Source organism: Scyliorhinus torazame, chromosome 14 (genome assembly GCF_047496885.1).
Source record: "Scyliorhinus torazame isolate Kashiwa2021f chromosome 14, sScyTor2.1, whole genome shotgun sequence".
NCBI classification, from domain to species: Eukaryota; Metazoa; Chordata; class Chondrichthyes; order Carcharhiniformes; family Scyliorhinidae; genus Scyliorhinus; species Scyliorhinus torazame.
The window spans coordinates 210,683,171-210,709,265 of NC_092720.1; the positions used below are offsets into that span (position 1 = coordinate 210,683,171).

The 26,095-nt window shown below is 49.9% G+C and overlaps 1 protein-coding gene and 1 long non-coding RNA gene across 6 annotated transcripts in view; one reads left to right on the forward strand and one right to left on the reverse strand.

Moving 5' to 3' along the window:
* The window catches only part of LOC140390459 (zinc-binding protein A33-like), a 29,071-nt gene extending 22,090 nt beyond the window's left edge, over nucleotides 1-6,981 (reverse strand). The window contains exons 1-5 of one of the 3 annotated variants that reach the window (XM_072475611.1): nucleotides 6,512-6,978; nucleotides 6,328-6,423; nucleotides 6,001-6,234; nucleotides 4,883-4,905; nucleotides 3,946-4,061 (exon numbers count right to left, since the gene is read on the reverse strand). In XM_072475611.1, coding sequence (XP_072331712.1) covers nucleotides 3,946-4,061; nucleotides 4,883-4,905; nucleotides 6,001-6,234; nucleotides 6,328-6,423; nucleotides 6,512-6,922 — 880 coding nt within the window. In that variant the 5' untranslated portion in view covers nucleotides 6,923-6,978. Of the gene's footprint in view, nucleotides 1-3,945; nucleotides 4,062-4,882; nucleotides 4,906-6,000; nucleotides 6,235-6,327; nucleotides 6,424-6,511 lie in introns of all 3 variants that reach the window. The other 2 variants (XM_072475610.1, XM_072475609.1) reach the window with 2 other exon arrangements.
* Nucleotides 6,880-26,095, forward strand: part of LOC140390461 (uncharacterized) — a 34,880-nt gene continuing 15,664 nt past the window's right edge. Inside the window, exons 1-2 of one of the 3 annotated variants that reach the window (XR_011934642.1) lie at nucleotides 6,880-7,040; nucleotides 21,586-21,659. This is a non-coding gene — a long non-coding RNA (uncharacterized lncRNA). Of the gene's footprint in view, nucleotides 7,041-9,697; nucleotides 9,817-21,585; nucleotides 21,660-26,095 lie in introns of those variants that run through there. The other 2 variants (XR_011934641.1, XR_011934643.1) reach the window with 2 other exon arrangements.

Sequence of the window (26,095 nt, forward strand, 5' to 3'; positions counted from 1 at the left end):
TGAACACGATATTCCAAGTGTGGCCTAACTCAGGTCACCTTATACTCAATGCCCGGCCAATGAACGCAAGCATGCCGTATGCCTTCTTGACTACCTTCTCCACTTATGTTGTCCCTTTCAGTGACCTGTGGACCTGTACACCTAGATCTCTCTGACTTTCAATACTCTTCAGGGTTCTACCATTCACTGTATATTCCCTATTGCATTAGACCTTCCAAAATGCATTACCTCACATTTGTCCAGATTAAACTCCATCTGCCATCTCTCCGCCCAAGTCTCCAAACAATCTAAATCCTGCTGTATCCTCAGACAGTCCTCTTCGCTATCCGCAATTCCACCAATCTTTGTGTTGTCTGCAAACTTACTAATCAATGACCCCGATCATCAGCAGCAGGAGCAGATTCTATTTGCTTTTCTCGAGTCAGGACATTTCCTTTTGTCTCTCTCACCCTCTGAACACCTCTAAGGATAAACAACATCTCGATTTTCCACTTGACTGCTTCCCCAGGCACCAGGACCTCAAAGAGGAGTTCCAAAGGCATCCACCTTTTTGTAATCCCGTTTGAGTTCCTTGATGTCCTCTGGGGTCACCAATTTCACGTTGCCCGTCGCCCCCTCTCCCCCGCCCCCCCCCCCCCCCGCACCACCCCCTCCCCACCCCTACAACTCGGTTGTCTGCAAATACAGATGTTCAAGATGTCTGTCAGGGGCACGCGGGAGACAGGTGGGAATGTGGTGTGGTGAACATGGGAATGATCAGGCCCGATTTTCCACAGATTCAACAAAGTCTGCGCTGTCCAGTGAAGACAAGGTGACCCTGGTTTCCCCTGATAACAAAGCTGGAGGGAGGGTGGGGATTGCTCCCTTACCATCCACCTTCAAGGTCATTCTGACCTGCCATTTGCTGGTCCCCAAATCGAATCTTGCCTCACAGGCAATGACCCAGATTCTTCAGGCTAAAACTCATCCCTTACTATTGACACCCTCTACATAAAGTATTTGGAGTGATTTACATTTCAGAATCCTCCAGATTTACTCAGTAAACGGAGCCGTTAGGAGACCAAAATCACTCTCAGTACTTACTACCCAACTCCCACTAATGTCACCAAACACTCTGCAGTTATGTAGCAGCTGCAGGTATCCAGTGTTCCCACACTGAACACAAGAAGAAGCCTCATTGTCTCCACAAACTGGAGACATTTGATTCAGATGGGGAGTCAATACACTCTTGATCCTCCACTGGATGGTGATGCCCCACCCAGAGGAACAGTCTGTAGAATGGTTGAATCACTAGTCTGAAAGTGACCTCTGGAAACTCCATCAGAAATTATGTTCGGAGTTCATTCTCTCTGAGTCCTGCCCAATATTTATAACATCACAACAACGTCATCAAAACAGAAATCTCCCTGATTGGTCAATACTGTTTCTGGAATCTTGCTGTTCAGAAATTGGTTTTCTAATTTCCTACATTACAACAGTGACTGTTCCTCAACAATATTCCACTGGTTATGATGCGTTTGGGGTCACACTGCCGGAATGAGGGCAGTTTTTCAGTTCAATATCTATTTTTCCCTATTGTGTAATGATTTCTCTGTGACCAGGAGGTGGGATTTTTCTTACTGCTGCTCGCCGCTCTTTTCCCTCTCTCACCCCCGCTGTATATACATGTCACCCCACTCCCCTCACCGGAGTCAGAGGAGGATTTCCTGTCTCTTGTCCCCTCCTCAGGAACCACAGAACATCTTCCCACACTGCAAACCCGTGGGAAAGTGGACAGTGATATTGTTCTGAAGATCAGCCCTCAGAATGGACTGGGCCTCTGAGCAAATTCACAGAGTGAGCAGTGGCTTCACTGGTTCACCACCTGCTCCATCAATGGAGTCACTCAAAAAATCAACCTCACTCAGTCCAAACTCCCTATTCTAGATTTAAAACTATACCGACTTTGATCTGGACCCTGTGGCTGTGTTAAACTTGTGGATTTTTACATTCTCCCTTCTGTTTTGAACCTTGAACATTTCAATAATATCACCACACTCCCTCCCTTATCCAGTGCAGACTCGCAGTTTCTGCAGCCCCTCCTCTTGATGAAGGTAACCTACTCCAATCCTACTCCTCTCCGAGGTCCCCTCCTGCTTCAAGAAGACCACCATCATCCCGGTACCAAAAAAGAACCAGGCAACGTGCCTCAATGACTACCGTCTGGTGGCCCTGACGTCAGTCGCAATGAAGTGCTTCGAGACGTTGATCATGAAGCGCATCGCCTCCATACTCCCAGAACACCTTGATCCACTGCAATTCGCATACCGTTGCAATCGGTCCACATCAGACGCCACTTCCGTGGCCCTACACCCATCCCTAGAGCATCTCGAAAACAAGGACTCCTACATTCGACTCCTATTTATTGACTACAGCTCCGCCTTCAACACCATAATCCCAGCCAAGCTCATATCAAAGCTCCAAAACCTAGGACTTGGCTCCTCCCTCTGCAACTGGATCCTTGATTTTCTGACCAACAGACCACAATCAGTAAGAATGAACAACAACACCTCCTCCACAACAGTCCTCAATACCAGGGCCCTGCAAGGCTGCGTACTTAGCCCCCTACTCTACTCCCTGTACACACATGACTGCGTCGCAAAAATTGGTTCCAACTCCATCTACAAGTTTGCTGACGATACGACCATAGTGGGACGGATGTCGAATAACGACGAGTCAGAATACAGGAGGGAGATAGAGAACCTAGTGGAGTGGTGTAGCAACAGCAATCTCTCCCTCAATGCCAGCAAAACTGAAGAGCTGGTCATTGACTTCAGGAAGCAAAGTACTGTACACACCCGTGTCAGCATCCACGGTGCCGAGGTGGAGATGGTTCGCAGTTTCAAATTCCTAGGGGTGCACATCTCCAAAAATCTGTCCTGGTCCACCAACATCAACGCTACCACCAAGAAAGCACAACAGCGCCTATACTTCCTCAGGAAACTAAGGAAATTCGGCATGTCCACATTGAGTCTTACCAACTTTTACAAATGCACCATGGAAAGCATCCTATCGGGCTGCATCTCAGCCTGGTATGGCAACTGCTCGGCCCAGGACTGCAAGAAACTTCAGAGAGTTGTGAACACTGCCCAATCCATCACACGAACCTGCCTCCCATCCATTGACTCCACCTACACCTCCCGCTGCCTGGGGAAAGCGGGCAGCATAATCAAAGATCCCTCCCACCCGGCTTACTCACTCTTCGAACTTCTTCCATCGGGCAGGAGACACAGAAGTCTGAGAACACGCATGAACAGACACAAAAACAGCTTCTTCCCCACTGTCACCAGAATCCTAAATGACCCTCTTATGGACTGACCTCATTAATACTACACCCTGTATGCTTCATCCGATGCCAGTGCTTATGTAGTTACATTGTGTACCTTGTGTTGCCCTATTATGTATTTTCTTTTATTCCCTTTTCTTGCCATGTACTTAATGATCTGTTGAGCTGCTCGCAGAAAAATACTTTTCACTGTATCTCGGTACACTTGAGAATAAACAAATCCAATCCAATCCAATCCAGGAGTTCAATTCCACCAACCAGATTATCTGCCGTTTAACACTTGCTCTCTAATGTCTGAATGTCTTCCCGATAAACAATGATAAAAAATGTTCCCAGAATGACAGACGGGACCAGTCCAGTCTCCTCGACAAATTGGGTTTCCCATCCTGAGATTGGTGCTCTATTCCTCTGGTTATACAGATCCCTTCACTGCTTTGACACACGGTGCTGATGGCTTCAGACACTCACCCAGAGGAACCCACAGAGAGTAAAATATGAGAATGGAGAGGCTCCCGGGGATTAACAACCGGCAAAGAGAATATTTAATCTGGGACCTTGGAGACCCTTTAGTCCCGTCACAACTGGATTTAAAATCAGGAAAATGAATAGAAGAGTTTTACCGGGGTTAATGGAGTTTATCATTTCTCTCCACGCTGTGTACTGTAAAGGGCCTTTGAACTTTCTGATAGACAGGGCGGCAGCAGATACGGAGAGTGTGCGATCCTCATCACTAATCCTGTATGTTAAAAAAATGCAATAAATTTGTATGTTAGAAGATTTTAGAACATATGTAAATGGTCACATTTTCAGCATTTTTGGTGATAGAGAAAATGTAGAAAGTGAAATCTTAATCACGTTTCTATAACTGAGAAAGGGATAACTTGGAAACTCAAAGGCAGAGAATGGAAACCCCCCTGTTCTGAAAAAGGTTCACAGTCTGATAACAGATTAGTTACCGGGATATCACAAATCACAGGAGAAGAGAAACATTTAGCCTGTCCACTTGCTGTTTTACAAACAAAGTTTGTAGAACAAAGACAATGACTGAAAACACCTGGAACTTCTAAAAAATAAATTTAGAGTATCCAATTCATTTTTTCCAATCAAGTGGCAGTTTAACATGGCCAATCCACCTGCCTGGCACATCTTTGGGTTGTGGGGACGAAACCCACACAAACCCACACAAACACGGGGAGAATGTGCAAACTCCACATGAACAATGACCCAGAGCCGGGATCAAACCTGGAAGGTCACAGACACTAACAGCCAACATCAGGCAAGTGATCAGCTCCAGCCTGGGAACCAGGTTGTATTATTTACCTGACATCTTGTCATTTATACAATATTGTAGAACAGTTATAGAAAATCTAATACTGTTTAATCACGGTCATAACGTTTGTTATTGTAAAATACTCGCCAGTGAACAATACGCCGAGTTTTCATGGCCCGATGGACGACCATTTAAAGTTGTGACAACAACCAAGGGATAAATCCATAACAACAATTGACTGAATTATTTTATAAAACTGCAGAGTTTCAGTAAAGAACATGTCCTACCTTCTCTTCCGAAAAGCTTCCTCCTGAAAGAAACGAATGAGGAACAGTGAGGATGTCAGTAACAGATTTCAGGAGGAGTTAGACAGGCTGGTGAAATGAGCAGACTCAGAGCAGATGAGATTTCACACGGAGGTGTGAAGTGATGGATTTTGGAAGGAAGATTGTGGAGAGTCAAATAAACTGGAACTGAGCATCAGCCCCGCTCACAGACACAGTGACTCTCACACACCGTACCAGACACACCCACACACTCACAATATGCTGGAACTGAGCATCAGTCCCGCTCACAGACACTGTGACTCTCACACACCGTACCAGACACACCCACACACTCACAACATGCTGGAACTGAGCATCAGCCCCGCTCACAGACACTGTGACTCTCACACACCGTAGCAGGCACACACACACACTCACAACATGCTGGAACTGAGCATCAGCCCCGCTCACAGACACAGTGACTCTCACACACCGTACCTGACACACCCACACACTCACAACATGGAACTGAGCATCAGCCCCGCTCACAGACACAGTGACTCTCACACACCGTACCAGACACACCCACACACTCACAACATGCTGGAACTGAGCATCAGTCCCGCTCACTGACACAGTGACTCTCACACACCGTACCAGACACACCCACACACTCACAACATGGAACTGGAACTGAGCATCAGCCCCGCTCACAGACACTGTGACTCTCACACACCGTACCAGACACACCCACACACTCACAACATGCTGGAACTGAGCATCAGCCCCGCTCCCAGACACAGTGACTCTCACACACCGTACCAGACACACCCACACACTCACAACATGGAACTGGAACTGGATTACAATGGGAGTTCCAGGAGAAAATTAAACTTGAGAAACACGGAAATAATCACAAAGCGAGTGTATAAATCAGGGCAACACATTTTAGTCCCTGGGTTCTGCAGACAGTTTGGGAGCCGTTCGTTGAGAGACAACAGCAGAACAGTTCAGGAAGGGAAACAATTTCAGTTTAATTCTGTATTTTTTCAGTAAATTCTACAATTATTTCACAATTATCATCAGTTATTTTGTGGCTGTGAAGTTTCACTGAACTGGGCCACAATATATTCCCTCACCTTCAGAAATATCAGTTCGTCTTTTTGCTCCATCTGTTTCTGCAACTTGGAGAGTTTCTCCTCAATAGAATTTAAATTCTCCTGAATCTCTCGAAGATTTTTCTCCATTCTTTCTAGAATCCTCTCCTCTTCTCCCCTGAGATCTCTGAGTAAACGCTGCTCTTTCTCAGTGAGAATCTGATGCATTTTACTGAACTCGGATGTGATGTGGGTCTGCAGACTGCTCGACTGTTCCTACCAAATGAAATGTGAAACATAATTAATGTCCCGCGATAAAGGGAACAAAACTAACCGAGATCCCAGAAAATCAGCACAGGGAGACCTTACCCTAACTTCAGAAATCTTCCGTTTCTGTTTCTGTTCCGTTTCTAGAACCGCCGATTTCTTCTCTGTGAGAGAATTTAAGGAAGATTTCAGCTGATTCTGGGATTGGGAGAGAAAATCACAGAATGAAAATGTTACAGCTGGAAATGGGAGAAAATATCAGTTTATAAAATAATATCTCTTTTACCTTGTAGATTTCAACAGCTTCATCGATGGGCAGAAAGTTGTGAGATTTGTGTTCCCGCGAATCTCTACAAATCAGACAGATCAATTTCTTGTCAGTTTCACAAAACAGCTTCAGTTCTTCCTGATGTTTCTCACAGTGAAGTTTATTTTCCTTCTCTTTCCGATTCAGATTTAATTTTCGAGTTTTCTCGGTCAGATTCGCTAAGGCCCGATTTATCCTGAGGTTTCTTTCCGGAAACTCCTCTCTACATTCCGGGCATGAATTTATCTCCTTCTTTTCCCAACACTGGGAGATACAGGAGCGGCAGAAGTTGTGTCCACAATCCAGTGAAACCGGATCAGTGAAGAAATCAAGACAAATGGGACAAATTGTCTCCTCGGCCAAACTCTGGACCTGCTGTCTGAGAGCCATGTTCACACTCAGCACTTCCTGATTCAAACTGCTTTCAGTTTCAATGATATTGCGCTGCTGACTCGACTGAACAACTTCACCCAGTGAGAATTTTAATTGTATTGACTAAAATATACTGGTCTGTATCCTGTCGACTGTTTTTTAACGTTATGTCAGGGTGAGGATTAGGTTTAGGGCTCGGGTAAGTGTGAGGAGGGTGAGGGTTAGATGGTAATCATATCGAAGTTGGAAGATCTTGGTAATCTTACAGATCTTGTAGAAGTGAAAGGAGGAGGAAGACAAAAGGGAAGGTCTGTAATAGGGTGGAGAACAGGACAGATTAAAGGATTCATAGTGAAATAAAAAATAAAAGATTGACTAGAGGGGATGGAAAAGACATATTCGCAGCCTCACAAATATAAAGTAAATCAATAAAGAAATAAACCAAAGTGGGTAGTGGGGGAGGGGTCAGTTTGGGAGCGAGTAGAGGCGGCATCCTGTAAGAGTACGAGTTTGGAGGCTTTATTAAAGGCACCCCTGCCATTCTCGCCGGCTCGGTACTCCACAAGCCCAGTGGTGGTGGCAGCCCTGGGGGTGTGGGGACATTGGAGAAAGCACATGAGATTGGAGTGTCAGTGTGGTCACCGATCTGTGACAATCACCGTTTTGTTCCGGGGGGGTTGGATGGGGGCTTTAGGAGGTGGCAGCGGGCAGGGATTGAGAGGTTTGGGGATCTCTTCATTCAGGAGGGTTTCCCGAGCCAGGAGGCATTAGAGGAGGAGTTTGAGTTACCGGATGGGAACGGGTTTCGGTACCTACAGGTACGGCACTTTGTCTGGAGGCAGGTTCCAAGCTTTCCTCGCCTCCCCCTGAGGGGACTACAGGATAAGGTGATGTCAAAAACCGGGGTTGGGGAGGGGAGGGTCTCAGAGATATACATGGAATTGATGGAGTGGGAAAGAGTCCCAATTGGGGAGGTGAAGAGGAAGTGGAAGGAAGAGTTGGGAGGGGAGTTGGAAGCCGGGAAAAGGCCTTGAGGGGAGTTAATTCATCCTCATCATGTACCAGGCTTCGCCTGATCCAGTTCAAGGTGGTCCATAGGGCTCATATGACTGTGGCCCGGATGAGTAGTTCTTTTGAGGAGGTGGAGGGGCGGTGTGGGGGTAACCCGGCAAACCACATGTTCTGGGCATGTCCAACGTTGTGGGGATTCTGGCAGGGATTTGCAGACGTCATGTCTGAGGTCCTGGAAAGGAGGGTGACTCCGAGTCCAGAATTTGCAATTTTTGGGGTATCGGAAGATCCGGGAGACCAGCGGAGGGGGCGGGGGTTAGAAGCCGACATTTTGGACTTTGCCTCCCTGGTGGCCCGGAGACGCATTTTGCTGGGATGGAGGGACTCGGAGCCTCCAAAGTCAGGAGTGTGGGTCAGCGACATGGCAGGGTTTCTCAGGCTGGAAAAGATTACGTTCTCCTTGAGAGGTTCAATTCCGGGGTTCGCCCGGAGGAGGCAGCCGTTCATCGACTTCTTCAAGGAAAATTGACCATCAGCAGCAAGGAGGGTGAGTGGAAAAGGGGGGGGGGGGGGAGAAGGAAAATGGCATGGTAGTGTAAGACAAGGACAGGGAACTTAATATACGGGTAATTAGGAAATAGGGCGGGGATGGTAGGGGATGTTACTCATATGTTTTTTGCGTGTGTCGGCCCGCACGGTTGTTTAAGAGATGTTAAACTGTGAAAATTACAAATGCTTCAATAAAATATTATCTAAAAATATAAAGAAATAAACCAGAGAAAAATGAATAAACCAACTAAATGAACATGGGAAGAATGGGAGCAGAGGTTGTGATCTAAAATTGTTGAACTCAGTGTGGTGTCCAGATGGCTGTAAAGTGCCCAGTGGGAAGATGAGGTTCTGTTCCTTGAGGTTGTGTTGAACTTTATTGGAACACTGCAGCAGGCCAAGGACAGGACGGTCAGAGTGGGCGGAAGGTAATTAAAATCACTCCCGAGTGGGATCTCACTATCATACTTACAGTCTGAATGGAGGTGTCAGTAAAACACTCACCCAGTCTTTGTTTCATTTCCCAGGGTAGAGGAGACACATCCTGAGCTTCAAATACAGGATATTTAATTGAAATAAATATAAATTAATCAGTGTTTCATTTGGAAGGAGTGTTTGGAATTTTACACAGTGAGAATGGTGGAGGATAAGGGCAGGTTTTACACCTTCTGTGTTTGTAATGAATTGTTCTGTAGGTGTTGGGTGTAACTAAGTAATAAACTACCTGAAACGCGAACTATGTTTATCTACCGCTGCTGCCTGACCTGCATTTCCAGCATTTTCTGTGTTTATTTCAGATTTCCAGCCACGACAATATTCTGTTCTGGCTTTTCCCGGTGTCCTGGACCACACCAGCAACCACCCCACATTCCCCCACCACCCACCCTCTTAACTTCACCCCACCTCTCAGGAAACATCACCGAAGTGAGATTAACTGGTCATTCGTGTCATTATTAGTTTGTGTTGTTTCTGTGAGTAAAATAGCTGCTGCCTTTTCGTATAAACTCAAATCTTCCACAGTTACAAAGAGCACCGCTGCCACCTGCTGACAGAATGTCGGTGCTGCAGGAAAGAATTCCCCATTAAAAACAGCCCGAGAAATGGGGAGTGTCTTTGAAGGTTCACACACACGATGGGCCGAATGGTCTCTTTCCATTGTGACATCATATTGATTGTTGCGTCACTGAGATTCGGATCGGATCAAATCCACATTTTCAAGATTGACTCACTTCAATCCCATGATTTGATTCCATGTTTGATGGCCATCATTGAGAAAGATCAGTTATAAACTGTCACGTTAATATCCACAATGATGTGACAAATGTCTACTCATTAGGATCCCCTATTCCTGTGTAAGTGTTGATAAATACTGAAGCTGGTTCTGGATTGCAGTACAAAACATCTATCTGGATGACCTCTGGGTATTTTTGCACCAACGGAACGATTTAAGTACAGGAATGGGAGAAAGCAAGTGATTGGAGAACTCAGGAATCGGATAGGATCGCTCTCAGTCTTGGTATCAAACCTCTGCTTTGGGAAAGTCTGCTGCAGTCCTGGTTTGTCGCTGCTTCTGGTGAATATTGCAACGCGAAATCTGGATGCAAATATAGAGAACCTTCACTGCACCAGAAACACGGGTACAGTTCTGGTCTCCTCAATGAAGGAAGGAAATATTTCCCTTCCGGTGACAATGTTCTAGACTGATTCCTGGGGAGATTGTCCTTGCAGAAGAGAATGAACAGTCTGTCGTTGTTACAAAGAGCACCGCTGCCACCGACTGACACAATCTCGGTGCTGCAGGAAATAATTCCACATTGAAAACGGCCCAATAAACATTGACGAAAGAGAAAATGCTGGAATGTCTCAGCAGGTCTGGCAGTATCAGTAGGGAGAGAAAAGAGCTAACGTTTCGAGTTCGATGACTCTTTGTCAAAGCTAACAGACAGAGAAAGTGGGAATGAAAGATGAGTCATAGCCACAAAAACCCAGGGAAAGCGGGTGCTATTGGATTGGATTTGTTTATTGTCACGTGTACTGGGGTACAGTGAAAAGTATTTTTCTGCGAGCAGCTCAACAGATCATTAAGTACATGAGAAGAAAAGGGAATAAAAGAAAATACATAATAGGGCAACACAAGGTACACAATGTAACTACATAAGCACTGGCATCGGATGAAGCATACAGGGTGTAGTGTTAATGAGGTCAGTCCATAAGAGGGTCATTTAGGAGTCTGGTGACAGTGGGGAAGAAGCTGTTTTTGAGTCTATTCGTGCGTGTTCTCAGACTTCTGTATCTCCTGCCCGATGGAAGAAGTTCGAAGAGTGAGTAAGCCGGGTGGGAGGGATCTTTGATTATACTGCCCGCTTTCCCCAAGCAGCGGGAGGTGTACATGGAGTCAATGGATGGGAGGCAGGTTCGTGTGATGGACTGGGCGGTGTTCACGACTCTCTGAAGTTTCTTGCGGTCCTGGGCCGAGCAGTTCCATACCAGGCTGTGATGCAGCCAGATAGGATGCTTTCTATGGTGCATCTGTAAGAGTTGGTAAGAGTCAATGTGGACATGCCGAATTTCCTTAGTTTCCTGAGGAAGTATAGGCGCTGTTGTGCTTTCTTGGTGGTAGCGTCGACGTGGGTGGACCAGGACAGATTTTTGGAGGTGTGCACCCCTCGGAATTTGAAACTGCTAACTATCTCCACCTCGGCCCCGTTGATGCTGACACGGGTGTGTACAGTACTTTGCTTCCTGAAATCAATTACCAGCTCTTTAGGTTTGCTGGCATTGAGGAAGAGATTGTTGTCGCTACACCAGTCCAGTAGGTTCTCTATCTCCCTCCTGTATTCGGACCAAGGGGAAAGAGTGCTAATGGCAGTACCCAGAGAGAACAAAAGATGTGAAAGGTGAAACAGCAGCGAAACTAACATCAGAGGATGAACTGGTGATGTGGGGGGAGGGGAAAACAATGAGAAGGTGAAGGAAAAGTGGATAAGATTCGGGGGGGGGGGGAATTAAATATATATTAAGAAAGAAAGAAATGGTAAAAGACAGTTAAAATGAAATGGGATGAAAACAAATCAGTCGAGGTGGGGTAGAGCTGATCATCTGAAGTTGTCATAGATTATCATAGAATTTACAATGCAGAAGGAGGCCATTCGGCCCATCGAGTCTGCACCGGCTCTTGGAAAGAGCACCCTACCCAAGGTCAACACCTCCACCCTATCCCTATAATCCAGTAACCCCACCCAACACTAAGGGCAATTTTGGACACTAATGGCAATTTATCATGGCCAATCCACCTAACCTGTCCACCTATTGTTGAATTCGATGTTCAGGCCGGAAGGTTGTAGTGTGCCTAACCGGAAGAAGAGATGATATTCCTCGTTGAGCTTCACTGGAACATTGCAGCAGGCCAAGAACAGACATGTGGGCATGGGAGCAAGGTCTTTTGTTAAAATGGCAAGCAACAGGAAGGTCAGGATCCTGAATGCGCACAGACCGAAGATGCTCAGCAAAGCAGCTTCAAGGTATTTACCAAGACTCGCTTCCACAGCCATATTTCCTTGCTCAGTGACTGTCTTCATCTTTTATCCAATAAACATTGACTGTCTTTGAAATATGCACGCAAAATGGGGTGAATGTCCTTCTTCTATCCTGGATAACACGATGATTCTGGTATATTCTCAGATCTGAATCTGACCAAATCCACACTCTGAGAATTAATTCCATCCAATCTAATTGTTTGGTTATAATTTCCCTGTCCATCATTGCGAAAGATTAGCTGGAAAGTCCCAAACTGAAAATCACAATCATGTGGAAATGATTTACCAATTAAGATTCTCCATCAATGTATAAGGTCTGATAGAGTCTTTACTATTTATCCGGCTTTGATTTCAGCGACAGAAAACAATTGTGCCAACAGAGCGATTGCTGGTGGGGAATAAAAATGCTGCCCAGCCAGCAAAACCCGTGAGAAAATGAGAAGGGACCAGGTTTAACCCCTCAGGTCCCTGACCAGAATCCATCCAGCGCTGGGCTGTCGTGTTGGGTGTTCTGGTTTACAAACAAGCCAACAATGCTGGAAGTGGTGTAATGCTATTTTATTAACTGTTCAATTATGTTGACATACTGTTAACGTGGGTATAAGCAATACCAGCTTAACTGTGGACCCTTTCCTATCACTAGCTATGGTGAGGCACTTAGCACACGGTGAATGTCTGTGATGCAGGCTGTGAGCTCTGTGCTCTGAGCTGGCTGCTGCTAGAATGAGCGGGAACTCTCCTGTCCCCTGTCTTTATAGTGCTTGTGCTCTCACTGGCGATTGGCTGCGGTGTTATGTATGCTGGTTGGTCCTACTGTATGTCATCAGTGTGTATATGTGATTGCACCATAATGTACTGATGTATATTATGACATCCCCCTTTTTTTTACAAAGAACATGTGCTTATGTGAGAATAAATAACATGTAATGAGTGTATCTGTGTGTGCAGTATTTATATAACTATGTACATGAGGCTAGTCTATATACACGGGAAGGTGCCTGGTGCAGAGAAAAAACAAGGTGTTACACCAACAACAAAACTAATAACAAATGCTATAAACAAACTAGTGAAATGCTGAAACAGGATGAAAGAACAAAGCATTGAGTCCAACATTGTAAGGCTCATAAATCAAGTCTCTGAGATGGGCGACGAATTCGGGTTGACCGCCTCAAGGGTGGGTCAGGAGCCACCGGCTGAGGATCGGGCCGGGCCACGGCCAAGTGAGGAGGATGCAGAGTATCCGGAAGCTCTACAAAGTCCAGGTCGTGGACAACAGGAGGGCGTGGCACCGGTGGAGGATCGCGTAGCGAGCGTGGAAGCAGACGAAGGGCACGCCGATTGTGGCGGCAAATGGAGCCATCAGGCAGACGGACCAGGAATGAGCGGGGAGCCACCAGCCGAAGAACCACAGCAGTCGCAGACCAGCCACCCTCTGGGATTCGGACGTTGTCACCTGGCGCCAGAGCAGAAGATCAGTCGCTCGAGCGTCATGCGCCGCCTTGTGCTGCGCGCGAGACTGTTGCATCCGCTAAAGGACCGGAGCATGGTCGAGGTCTGGGACGTGAATGGACGGTACAGTGGTCCTGAGGGTGCGACCCATCAGCAGCTGGGCTGGTGACGGGCCTGTGGACATTGGAGCCAAGCGATAGTCCAGGCAAGACGAGGCAGAAGTCGGATCCTACATCAGCAGCCTTGCAGAGGAACCTCTTTACGATGTGGACGCCATTTTCTGCTTTGCCATTTGACTGGGGGTGCAGGGGACTGGACGTCACGTGTACAAAGTCGTACCTGCTAGCGAAGTTAGACCATTCCTGGCTCGCGAAGCATTGTCCGACATCACAGTGAGTGGGTTGCCATGACGAGCAAAGGTCTCTGCAGGCACGGATAACAGCCGATGACGTGATGTCGTGCAGGCGTACAACCTCGGGATAGCTGGAAAAATAATCAACTATGAGAACATAGTCCCTGCCGAGCGCATGGAACAGGCCCACGCCTACCTTAGACCAAGGGGACGTGACCAACTCATGGGGCTGAAGGGCCTCCCGTGGTTGGGCCGGCTGGAACCTCTGACAGGTGGGGCAATTGAGCACAGTGTTGGCAATGTCCTCATTAATGCCAGGCCAGTAGACAGCCTCTCGGGCCCTCTGTCGCCACATCTCTAAGCCGAGATGGCCCTCGTGCAGCTGCTCTAAAACCAGGTGATGCATGCTGTGTGGGATCACAATGCGGTCCAGCTTCAGGAGGACGCCATCAACGACTGCCAGATCGTCTCGAATATTATAGAACAGCGGGCGATGGTCGGTCTCCACAATGAACTCGGGAAGGCCATACACGTAGTCATGGAACTTGTCGACACCGATCGACAGGCCTAGGCACTCCTTCTCGATTTGTGCATAGCGCTGCTCTGTGGGGGTCATGGCCCGTGACGCATAGGCAACAGGGGCCCATGATGAGGTGTCATCTCGTTGCAGGAGCACCGCCCCTATGCCAGATTGGCTAGCGTCCGTTGATATTTTCGTCTCCCTTGCAGGATCGAAAAACGCCAATACCAGGGCGGTGGTCAGCTTGACCTTGAGCTCCTCCCATTCACACTGATGGCCGGGAAGCCACTGGAAGTCTGTCGTCTTCCTAACTAGGTTGCGGAGAGCCGTGGTGTGGGAAGCGAGGTGAGGGATGAACTTTCCTAGGAAGTTGACCATTCCTCAGAACCGGAGCACCGCCTTCTTATCCGCCGGCTTCTGCATGGCCGTGATGGCTGCCACCTTGTCCGCATCCGGCCGCACAACCAACCGGGAGATGTGGTCTCCTAAAAATCTGAGTTCGGTCTGGCCGAAAGAACATTTGGCTCTGTTGAGGCACAGGCCTTGGTCCCATATTCGCTTAAAAACGCGTTGGAGGCGACTGATATGCTCCTGCGGGGTGGTGGACCAGATGATGATGTCGTCCACATAGACGCGCACACCCTCAATGCCCTCCATCATCTGCTCCATGATGTGGTGGAACACTTCAGATGCTGATATGATTCCAAATGGCATTCTATTGTAGCAGTACCTGCCAAATGGGGTGTTGAAAGTACACAGCTTTCTGCTGGACTTGTCCAATTGAATCTGCCAGAAGCCCTTTGATGCATCCAGCATGGTGAATATGTTGGCTCGAGCCATCTCGCACGTGATCTCCTCACGCTTGGGGATAGGGTAATGCTACGATGTTACGATTTAAATCCTTCGGGTCGATACAGATCCGGAGCTCGCCGGAAGGCTTCTTGACGCACACCATGGAACTGACCCAGTTGGTTGGTTCCATCACTCTGGAAAGCACTCCTTGGTCCTGGAGGTCCTGCAGCTGCTGCTTGAGGCGGTCCTTGAGGGGTGTTGGGACTCTGCGAGGTGCATGAACCACAGGCGTGGCGTCCTGTTTGAGCAGGGTTTTGTATGTGTATGGAAGTGTGCCCATGCCTTCGAAGACCTCGCGGTGTGGAGTGATGATGGCACTTAGTTGCGCCCTGAAGTCCGCATCTTGGAAGTCAGACATGTCCTCTGGAGAGAGGGAATGTACGCGCTGCACGAGGTTGAGGAGCTTGCACGCCTGTGCGCCGAGCAGGGAGTCCTTTGAGGAGCCCACAATCTCGAAAGGTAGGGTGACTTTTTGCGAGTTGTGCATCACCTCGAGTTGGTATGACCCGGTGGCGGGGATGACGTTACCATTATGGTCGACCAGTTGGCAATTGGATGGAAGAATTGTTGGTTTGACCCCCAGGGTTTGAAATGCTGACCATGCGAGGAGATTGGCGGAAGCACCAGTGTCCAGACGGAATCTGATCTGGGATCGGTTGACCGTCAGGGTGGCACACCACTCGTCGTCCGGATCAATGCTGTGCACCAACAGCGGCTGGTGCTTTCGATTCGGGGACAGCCTGTTCTTGGTTATGACAGTGACTCGAAAAGGCTCCCTGTCCTCTGTGTCACTGGTCTGCATGAAGTCAGGATCGGACTCGGTGAAGGTGCGTTGGATTGCCCGAACATTCCTGCGAGGCTGGTTAAATCGTTGCGAGTTGGCAGGCTGGGCTGCTCGACAGCAGGCAGCATAGTGGCCAAGCCAGCCACAGCGTAGGCACTGTCGCGATTTTGCAGGGCACTGCCGCTTAAAGTGGGCGGAGCCACCGTTGCCGCTCGTCGTGACGTCAGTGCGTTCGTTGCGCCACCGCGCATGCACGGTACGGTCTTGTGTGGTGCGGGCCTGCGCATCGCGTTCCTCCATGTCTCCGTCCCCTCGTTTGGCGTGTACAAGCGCGGGAGGCCTCGGAAAGCGCGCAAAATGGCCGCCCTCCTCCAGACTGCGGCCCGGGAGATGTTCGATCGTTTAGACCCGTTCCACCTCATGGGGCCCTTGCCACGCCGTTTCAGCTGCCTGTATGTAGGAGTACCGGCTGGTGGCATTCTCATGCAGGACACAGGTCCCGATGGCAGTCGGTAGCGTTAGTTGTTTAACTTTAAGGAGCTGCTGACGCAGGGTGTCCGACATGACCCCAAAAACAATCTGGTCGCGTATCATGGAGTCGGAGGTGGGCCCATAACCGCAGGATTGCGCGAGGATGCGGAGGTGTGTTAAATAGGATTGGAAAGGATTGTCCTTACCCTGCAAGCGCTGCTGGAACAGGTACCTTTCGAAGCTTTCGTTGACTTCAACACTGAAGTGTGTGTCGAATTTGAGGAGCACCGTCGTGTTCTTGGTCTTGTCCTTGTCGTCCGCGAATGTCAGGGAGTTAAAGATGTGGATGGCATGTTGCCCAGCCGTGGAGAGAAGAAGGGCTATCTTCCTGGCGTCCAATGCATTCTCCCTGTCCGTGGCCTCGAGGAAGAGCTGGAAGCGCTGTTTAAATATCTTCCAATTTATCCCGAGATTGCCAGCGATGCGGAGCGGCGGCGGCGGGTTGATGTTCTCCATGCTGTAGGATGCCGGAATGCTGAGAAGTTGCAGGTGGGTCTCACAAGTGCTAGATTGCGGCCACTCCTTGTACCATGTCGTGTTGGGTGTTCTGGTTTACAAACAAGCCAACAATGCTGGAAGTGGTGTAACGCCATTTATTAACTGTTCAACTATGCTAACATTCTGTAAACGTAGGTATCAGCAATACCAGCTTAACTGTGGACCCTTTCCTATCACTAGCTATGGTGAGGCACTCAGCACATGGTGAGTGTCTGTGATGCAGGCTGTGAGCTCTGTGCTCTGAGCTGGCTGCTGCTAGAATGAGCGGGAACTCTCCTGTCCCCTGTCTTTATAGTGCTTGTGCTCTCACTGGTGATTGGCTGCGGTGTTATGTATGCTGGTTGGTCCTACTGCATGTCCATCAGTGTGTGTATGTGATTGCACCATAATGTACTGATGTATATTATGACAGGATGGATCTGTTAGTGATCTTTAATCCCACAGATTGTCAGCGGGGCTGAGTTTTTCCCACTGATATTCCATCCCGGATTGAAGATGGGAAAGATTCAGTGAAAGTGTGGGTGAAAGTGTGGAGATGGGACATGTTGTCCGCATTGTAAAATGACACCTGTCCCCCCTCATAGTCCAGGAAAACCCCGATCTTCCTGGGATTCACACTCGGGGCGAGCGGGGTCAGTGAGGGGGAAGTGGCGGCAAAATAACCAAATCCGGGCTCCAGCCACAAAACCCAGAATCCAGACTCAGGTCTCGGGGAGATTCCCCCTTTCCTGTTCACAGACTCTCGGGCCACTCCCAGCCACCACCGAGTCTTCTCCCCCACCCCCACCTCCCAGTAATGTCTCCCTTATGTGAATCCCTCTGATCCCAGGACACAGGGCCAGGGATTAAACCTCTCCGGGGTGTCAGGGAGCGGCTGCTGTTTGTCTCCGAGCCTCACACTGGTCCGGTCCTCAGACAGGATGAGCTGGGGATGCGCTGTGTTCAGATCCAGAGTCAGAGAGGCTGGAGCTGGGGGAAAGTTAAAATAACACAGTCAGTGATTTAGAGAGGGAGGGGGAGAGATGAGAGAGGGAGGGGGATGGAAGAGAGAGGGAGGGGTAGAGAAGGGCCAACGGGGTAGGTGAGGGAGAGGATAGTGAGGGAGGGAGAGGGAAGAAAGAGGGAGGGGTGGGGAGCAGAGGAGAGAGGTTTCTGAGGGAAGGGGAGAGGAGAACGAGTGGTAAAGGAGAAGGAGCAGGAATGGGAACATGGAGAGAGGTGGGGAGAGAGGTAGTGACACAGATGGAAAAGAGAAGGGAGGGCAAGGGGTGCAGTTGAGAAGAGAGATAACAAGACAGCAATGCGAGGGAGTGGAGAGAGCAGGAGTAAAGAGGGAGAGTCCAGATGAAAAAGTTTGGGAGAGGGTGAGAAACAGTGAGCAGTGTATCATAGCAGGATAGTGTGGGGCTTTGAGAGAACGAGATGGAGGAGTAGGGAGTTCAGGCTGGCAGGGAGAGTCTGTGTGTGAGAGACAGGAGGATGGGGAATAAAAGTGGGAGAGTGAGAAAGAAAGAGGGTGATGATTAGTGAGAGAAATAGAGTGGGAAGGGAGAGAATGTGCAAGACAGACAGAGAAAGAAAGTGGAAGGAGCAGGGAAGGAAGTGCAGAGGGTGAGAGGGAGAGATGGAGCAGAATGATGAGGGAAGAGCAAGGGTGCAATTGGAGAGAGTATGGGTAGGTGGGAGAGAGCGTGGTGTTTAATAAGGCCAAGGCCACTCTGTACAAGAACAACGTGAGGTTTGGTGTGGTGCACCCGGCTCATCTTCGAGTAACTTTCGAGGACAGAGATTATTATTTTGATGGGCTGGAGGATGCGTTTGTGAGGAAGCACGGATTGGGGATGAACTGCAGTGCTTGAGGACTATGGAGTTTTTTCTTTGATTACTGTTAACTTAATCTGCATTTGTATCTTGTGGGGGACTGTTACAATGTGGGGGTGGATTTGGGGTTGTGCTCAGGCTTGTTGGTGGGTGTGTGTTATGGGTGAAGTTGGGGTTTGTATGTTGTACTGTTCAGTTGTATTTGTGAGGGGGGGGGGAACTGGGTGTCGTTTTTTAGTTATCCTCTGGGCTTCAGTATTAAAGTTTGATTAGGGCGGGCGGGGGTTGATTGTTGATATATTGTGTGTTGACTTTGACCTTTACCCTCTGCTGGGGTCGCAATGCTGGCAGTGCAGCAAGTCAATGGGAGCGGAGAAGGGGGGATGTCTGCAGTTTGTTACCATGGGGATTTTTTTTTAAGGTAATGAGCTTTGACCTTTTGTTTCTGTTTTGTTTGGGCTCGGGGATGAGGATGGGGGTGGATTTTGTTTTTCTCTTGGTTGTTAGGATGGTGTTCAGGATGGGGTGGGGCTGGGAGGGAGCTGAGGAGGGGGGAGGGGAAACTGCTGACAGTGATGATTCCCTGGCTCTGCGACTGACGTTTTGGGGATGTGGCGGCCATCTTGAATGTGCCCGGAGTTGGCGCAGGTTGCGGCAATGCTGGATTGCCTCACAGGGTGGATATGGCTAATTCTGGGATGGAGGTGGTGCCAGAGGTTCCCGATCCAGTTGATAACCTGGAATTTGAGGGGTTAAATGGTCCAGTAAAATGGTCGCAGGTGTTTGAACACTAGAGATGTTTGAAGGTGGATGTGGTCTCTTGACTGGAGACCCATCAAAGCATTAAAGATCAAACAAGGTTGCGGAAGGGTTGGGTGGGACAGGCAAACTATTCGGGTTTTGATTGTAGGATGTGGGGGGCTGCTGGCACGGTAGCACAGTGGGGAGCACTGTTGCTTCACAGCTCCAGGGTCCCAGGTTCGATTCCCGGCTTGGGTTTCTGCCTGTGTGGAGTCTGCACAGCTTGGTTGGGGGACATGGGATTTCTGCACTGAGTGAAGATCAAGTAGACTCTGAGGGGGTGGGTGGGAGGATTCTACTGGAGGTGACAGCCGTTTATCTCCTTTCTCAGGAATTGGTCACCATCAGCTGTTCAGTGTGGGGGTGGGGGGGTTTGTCGTTTAGTTGGGTGAAGGGTCATTAAGGTTTTGTTTTCTGTATGGGGGAGGGAAGTGGGGATTTGGGGGTGGGTGGGATGGTTCTATTGTTGGGGGCTTGTTTGTTATAAGGAAAAATTTTGCTTGAATAAGTTACTCTGTTCATAATGAAAACCGTTGCAATAAAAATATTTTTTAAAAGATGGCAGAGATCAAACCCTTGCAATTATGTAGCAGCAACAAAATCGATATCGAGACTTCCGGTGGCGGCCATGACCTGCTAGGTAGCGCGAACGGCACCTCCCGCCGGGATCGGTATTTCGAGCCACTAAACGGGGTGGTGGCGGCACTTGACGGCAGGGACCGGTGCAGGAACGGACGCGGGAGAGGTTCCCCCCGGTGTTGCATGGAGGGAACCAGGAGTGGAGCCGGCAGACGTGCGAACGCGGGGAAGAAGACAGAGAAGGTCCGGGAGGACAAAATGGCGGCCGGAGAAGATCGGGAGGTGTGGGACCAGTGGGCCAGAGAACAGCAAGAGCTCCTTAAAAACTGCTTCATGGAGTTGAAAACGGAGATGCTGGCCTCCATGGAGAGAATTGTGGTGACCCAGAAGGCGCAGGAGAAGGAGATCAAGGAGGTGAGGAGGAAGGTGGCGGAGAATGAGGACGAGATCCTGGGCCTGGCGGTGAAGGTGGAAGCGCACGAGGCGCTACATAAGAGATGGCAGGAGAGGCTAGACGACCTTGAGTACAGGCCTCGGAGCCATAATCTGCAGATCCTGGGCCTTCCCGAAGGAGCGGAGGGGGCGGACGCGAGCACATACTGTGGTAGTCTGTGTTCGGAGGATTACGGTACCTAGTAATGCCGGAATACCATTGGTGGAGAATGTACTTGTTCCCATTGGATAAGCTTGTATGTTAGCTCCGCCCTGCAAGGCGGGGTATAAGAGCCCGTGCCGCCCCAGCGGCTTTCTTCTGTACCTGCGCTGCTGGGAGAAACATCTAGCGTATTATAGCCTTCAATTGTCTCCAATCTCGTTTCTGGGGTTATTGATCGTGCATCACGTACGTGGCCACAATGTTGGGGACGCTGATGGGCGTGGGGGCCTTCCCGCGGCCCTTGGAGCTGGATGGGGCGCACAGGGTTCTCGCCAGAAAGCCGAGGGTAAACGAGCCACCGAGGGCAATGGTGATACGGTTTCATCGCTTGGCAGACCGGGAGCGAGTCCTGCGGTGGGCAAAGAAAGAGCGGAGCAGTAAGTGGGAGAACGGCGAGATCCGCATTTACCAGGACTTGGGAGCTGAGCTGGCGAGGAGGTGTGCGGGTTTCAACTGGGCTAAGGCGGTCCTCCACAGTAAAAGGGTGAATTTTGGGCTCCTGCACCCGGCGAGACTTTGGCTAACATACCAGGACAGGCACCACTACTTTGATACGCCGGACGAGGCGTGGTCGTTCCATCAGGCAAGAGAAGCTGGACCTGAACTAAGGAACAGTTGTATGGGGGTGAAATGTGTGGGTGAGGGGGAGGGAAACCAAGGGTAAGACGGCGGGTAAAGCATAAGTTTATTGACTTGTCTGCTCCAGTTTGGTTGGTGATTTTGTTGTGTGTTTTGTTTTCCAGGTGTTTGGTTCTAGGGGGTGGGAAACGCCCGGGACGGGTGTAGAATCCTGGTATTTCCAATACAACTAGTACAGGTAAAAGATAGCTGTTTAAGCAAAACATATAGCTTCAATAGATACATGAAACAGCATAATTCCATCATAGATTAAAACAGCGCAGTTGCGAGACAATTTGACACTATACTTGTGCTGTTGTCAAGGACAAAGGCTGAATTCCATGGCAACGAGGTGGCAGGAGTCCAGTGCAGTTTGTAGAGCATTGAATCAAATATATGTTTGATTCCAGCTTTCTCGACATGAAGTCTCCATTGTTACATTAGCCAAGCTAGCTTAAAACCAGTTTATTGCCGGTAAAGATAAAGCAGAATATCTCAATCCTTAACAGAGACAAGTATGCAGATACGCATCATTTAAAGCTAATGTTGCACATTGAAGATGGATGGCTTGCGGCCAAATCAATTGTGTTTGAGTCTAACCCAAACCAATTCGGATTATATCGGGGTGTGATTAGATGACTTAAGACAGATATGGAAGTGTATAACTGAAAAGTTTCCCCCCCGCCATTTTAGTCTGTCCTTAATTGACTGTCCTTAATTGTCAGTCTGTTAGTCTGTTTAGTCTGTTAGTCTGTCTGTTTAGTAAGTCTGTCTTTAATTCTCTTAGTCTGTCTTTAATTTGCTGAGTCTGTCTGTCTGTCTGTCAGTCTGTTTAGTCAGTCTGTCTTTGTAGTGATGTAGTGTTTTTGACTTTGAGTTTGAGTTTAGCTGAAGATTAGTTCTCTTTCTTTTTCATGTTTCATTTCCAGAATTTGACCTTTTAAAAGTTACTTTCGAGCTGTCTGCCTAAACAAAAAGATAATGTATTTGATTCTCTGGAAGCTTCAAATTGTCTACGAATTGCCTTTTAAATGACTTTCAAATTGTAATCAATAGAAGACAAATAAAATAATTCCTTTTTGGCACCGGAGAAGTTTCAACTTAAATTTCTGCTGAGTCCGAGTAATCGCAAAGTGCCACTGGTAACCGAATAGTAGAAATAACATAAATTCCTTCAACTTTACACAGTCAAAGAATAGTAGGAATCTAACAACTTGGCGCAGTCCAAAAATATTACAGATCTTTCAACTTGTCGTAGTTCGGCAGGAATAGATCCTTCAACTAGGTTTCCCACAGCGGGTTGTCCGGCGCACGGGGTGGTCCCAGATGGAGCTTGCCCCTCTACCCTGCGGGGGAGGGGGGGGGGGATTGGGTGGCCAGAAGGAGGCAACAAGTTTAGGGTTGGAATATAGAGGCGGGAGCGGCCGGGGTCAGCATGGGTGAGCTGACTCCCGGAAGCACAATGGGGGGGGGGAAACCGGGGCTAAGCGGATGCTTGGCAGGAGGGGGGGGGGGCGCTGGGGGAGGGGGGGGAATGGGTGCTGCTTTGCTGACTGAAGGGGAGCCAGGCGAGGGGTATGGATGGAGAGTCAGGCGGGGGGGGGGGGGGGGGGGGGGGACGCCAAGGGGAGAGCTGGAAGCGGGAGGCGGGGGCACGTGGCTGGCCGAAAAAGGGAGATGGCTAGCCGGCGGGATGGGGGGGGTTGTCAACCCCCCAACCAGGCTGATCACGTAGAACGAGGGGCCTGAATGGGCCGGTCAAGAGGTCCCGTCTGTTCTCGCATCTGAAGGGGTTGAAGGCGGACGTGGCCATGTTGCAAGAGATGCACTTAAAGCTCGCTGACCAGGCTGAGGAAAGGATGGGTGGGACAGGTGTTTCACTCGGGGTTAGACTCCAAGACCAGAGGGCTGGCAATTTCGGTTAGGAAACGAGTGGCATTTGAGGCCGGGGAGTATCGTAGCGGATAAGGGGGGGCAGGTATATAATGGTGAGTAACAAGCTGCAGGGGGCCCGGGTGGTGCTAGTGAATGTATATGCCCCGAACTGGGTCGATGCGGACTTCATGAGGCGCGTGTTGGGTAGGCTCCCGGACTTGGAGACAAGTAACCTGAAAATGGGAGGGGACTTTAATACGGTCTTGGATCCGAGCTTAGATCGTTCCAAGTCCAGGTCGGGAAAGAGGCTGGTGGCGGCCAGGGCCTTTTGGGAGTTCATGGGCCAGTTGGGGGGGGGAGTGGACCCCTGGAGGTTTGCGCGGCCAAGGGCGAAGGAGTTCTCCTTTTCCTCCCACGCCCATAAAGTCTATTCGCAGATAGACTTCTTTGTGCTGAATAGGGCGTTGATCCCGAGGGTGGAGGGGGTCGAATACTCAGCCATTGCGGTCTCAGACCATGCCCCGCACTGGGTGGACCTGCGATTGGGGGCGGAGCGGGGTCAGTGCCCTCTCTGGAGACTGGATGTGGGGCTGCTGGCGGATGAAGAGGTGTGTGGGCAGATAAGGAGGAGTATTGAGAATTATGTGGGAGTGAATGACACAGGGGAGGTAACGGTGGCAGTGGTTTGGGAGGCTCTGAAGGCGGTTGTTAGGAGAGAGTTAATCTCCATTAGGTCCCACAGAGAGAAGAAGGAGAGGGTGGAGAGGGAGAGGCTGGTGGGAGAGATACTCAGGGTAGACAGGAGGTACGTGGAGGCCCCAGAGGGGGGGGCTGTTGAATGAGCGCCGGAAACTACAGGCGGAGTTTGACTTGCTGACCACGGGGAAGGCAGAGGTGCAGCTGAGGAAAGTGAAAGGGGCAGTTCATGAGTATGGGGAGAAGGCGAACAGGATGCTGGCGCACCAGCTGCGTAAGAGGGAGGCGGCTAGAGAGATTGGGGGAGTGCGGGATAGGGAAGGCAACATGGTGCTGAGCCCGGAGAGGGTTAATGAAGTCTTCAGGGAGTTCTATGGGAAGCTAAACGAGTCGGAGCCCCCTGGGGAGGGGGAAGGGATGAGGCAGTTTATGGACCGGTTGAGATTCCCAAGGGTGGAAGTGGAGCGGGTGGAGCGACGGGGGACCCCAATTGAGTTGGAGGAGGTAGTCAGGGGGCTGGTAGTCAGGGGGCTGGCAGGCATGCAGACGGGCAAGGCCCCGGGCCCGGACCGCTTCCCCGTAGAATTTTATAAGAATTTCTCGGAGCTGCTGAGCCCACTCCTGCTAAGAACCTTCAATGAGGCAAAGGAGAGAGGGACCCTCCCTCCGACAATGTCGCAGGCATTGATTTCACTCATCTTGAAGAAGAAGGATCCACTTCAGTGTGGGTCCTACAGGCCGATATCGCTCCAGAACGTAGATGTCAAGCTGTTGGCAAATATTCTGGCCACCAGAATAGAGGACTGTGTCCCAGGAGTGATTGGGGAGGACCAGACGGGTTTTGTTAAGGGCAGGCAGCTGAACACGAATGTGAGGAGGCTCCTGAATATCATCATGATGCCCTTGGAGGGGGGCGAGGTGGAGGTGGAGGTGGTGACTGCGATGGACGCGGAGAAGGCCTTTGACAGGGTGGAGTGGGAGTATCTGTGGGAGGCGCTAGGCGGGTTTGGATTCGGGGAGGGATTTATAGGGTGGGTCAAGCTGCTGTATCAGGCCCCTGTAGTGAGTGTGTCCACAAACTGGCTAAGGTCGGAGTATTTCAGGCTGCACGGGGGGACGAGACAGGGGTGTCCCCTGTCCCCGTTGCTGTTTGCCCTGGCAATTGAGCCGTTGGCCATTGCACTCAGGACTTCGGGGATTGGAGGGGGCTGGTGCGCGGAGGGGAGGAGCACCGGGTCTCCCTCTACGCGGATGTTGTATATTTCGGACCCGTTAGAGGGGATGGGGGAGGTCATACGGATCCTGAGGTACTTTGGGAGGTTCTCGGGGTATAAGTTGAACGTGGGGAAGAGTGAGCTGTTCGTGAACCACGCTAGGGGCCAGGAGGAGAGACTGAGGGAGCTCCCGCTCAGGATAGTGGAGAGGAGCTTTCGGTACTTGGGGATACAAGTGGCCAGGAACTGGGATGTCCTGCACAGGCTCAACTTAACCCGGCTCGTGGAGCAGATGGAGGGAGAGTTTCAAAGGTGGGATATGCTCCTGCTTTCCCTGGCAAGAGGGGTGCAGACTGTGAAGATGACGGTTCTCCCCAGGTTCCTCTTTGTATTTCAGTGCCTCCCCATTTTCATCCCCAAGTTCTTTAAGCGGGTGAATAGGATTGTTACGGGATTTGTGTGGGTGAAGAAAGGGGGGGGGGGGGGGGGCTGGCTCTGCCGAGCTTCTGCAGTTATTACTGGGCGGCCAATGTGGCCATGATTAGGAAATAGATGATGGAGGAGGGGGCTGCGTGGGTGCGGCTGGAGACGGCGTCGTGTAAAGGCACCAGCCTGGGGGCACTAGTCACGGCTCCGCTGCCGTTCTCGCCGGCGCGATACACCACAAGTCCGGTGGTGACGGCACTGAGGATCTGGGGACAGTGGAGGAGACAAAGGTGGGAGGAGGGGGCCTCTGTGTGGACCCCGATACAGAATAACCACAGATTTGCTCCGGGTAGGATGGATGGGGGTTCCAAGGCTGGTATAGGGCAGGTATTAGGAGGATGGGGGACCTGTTTATAGATGGGGC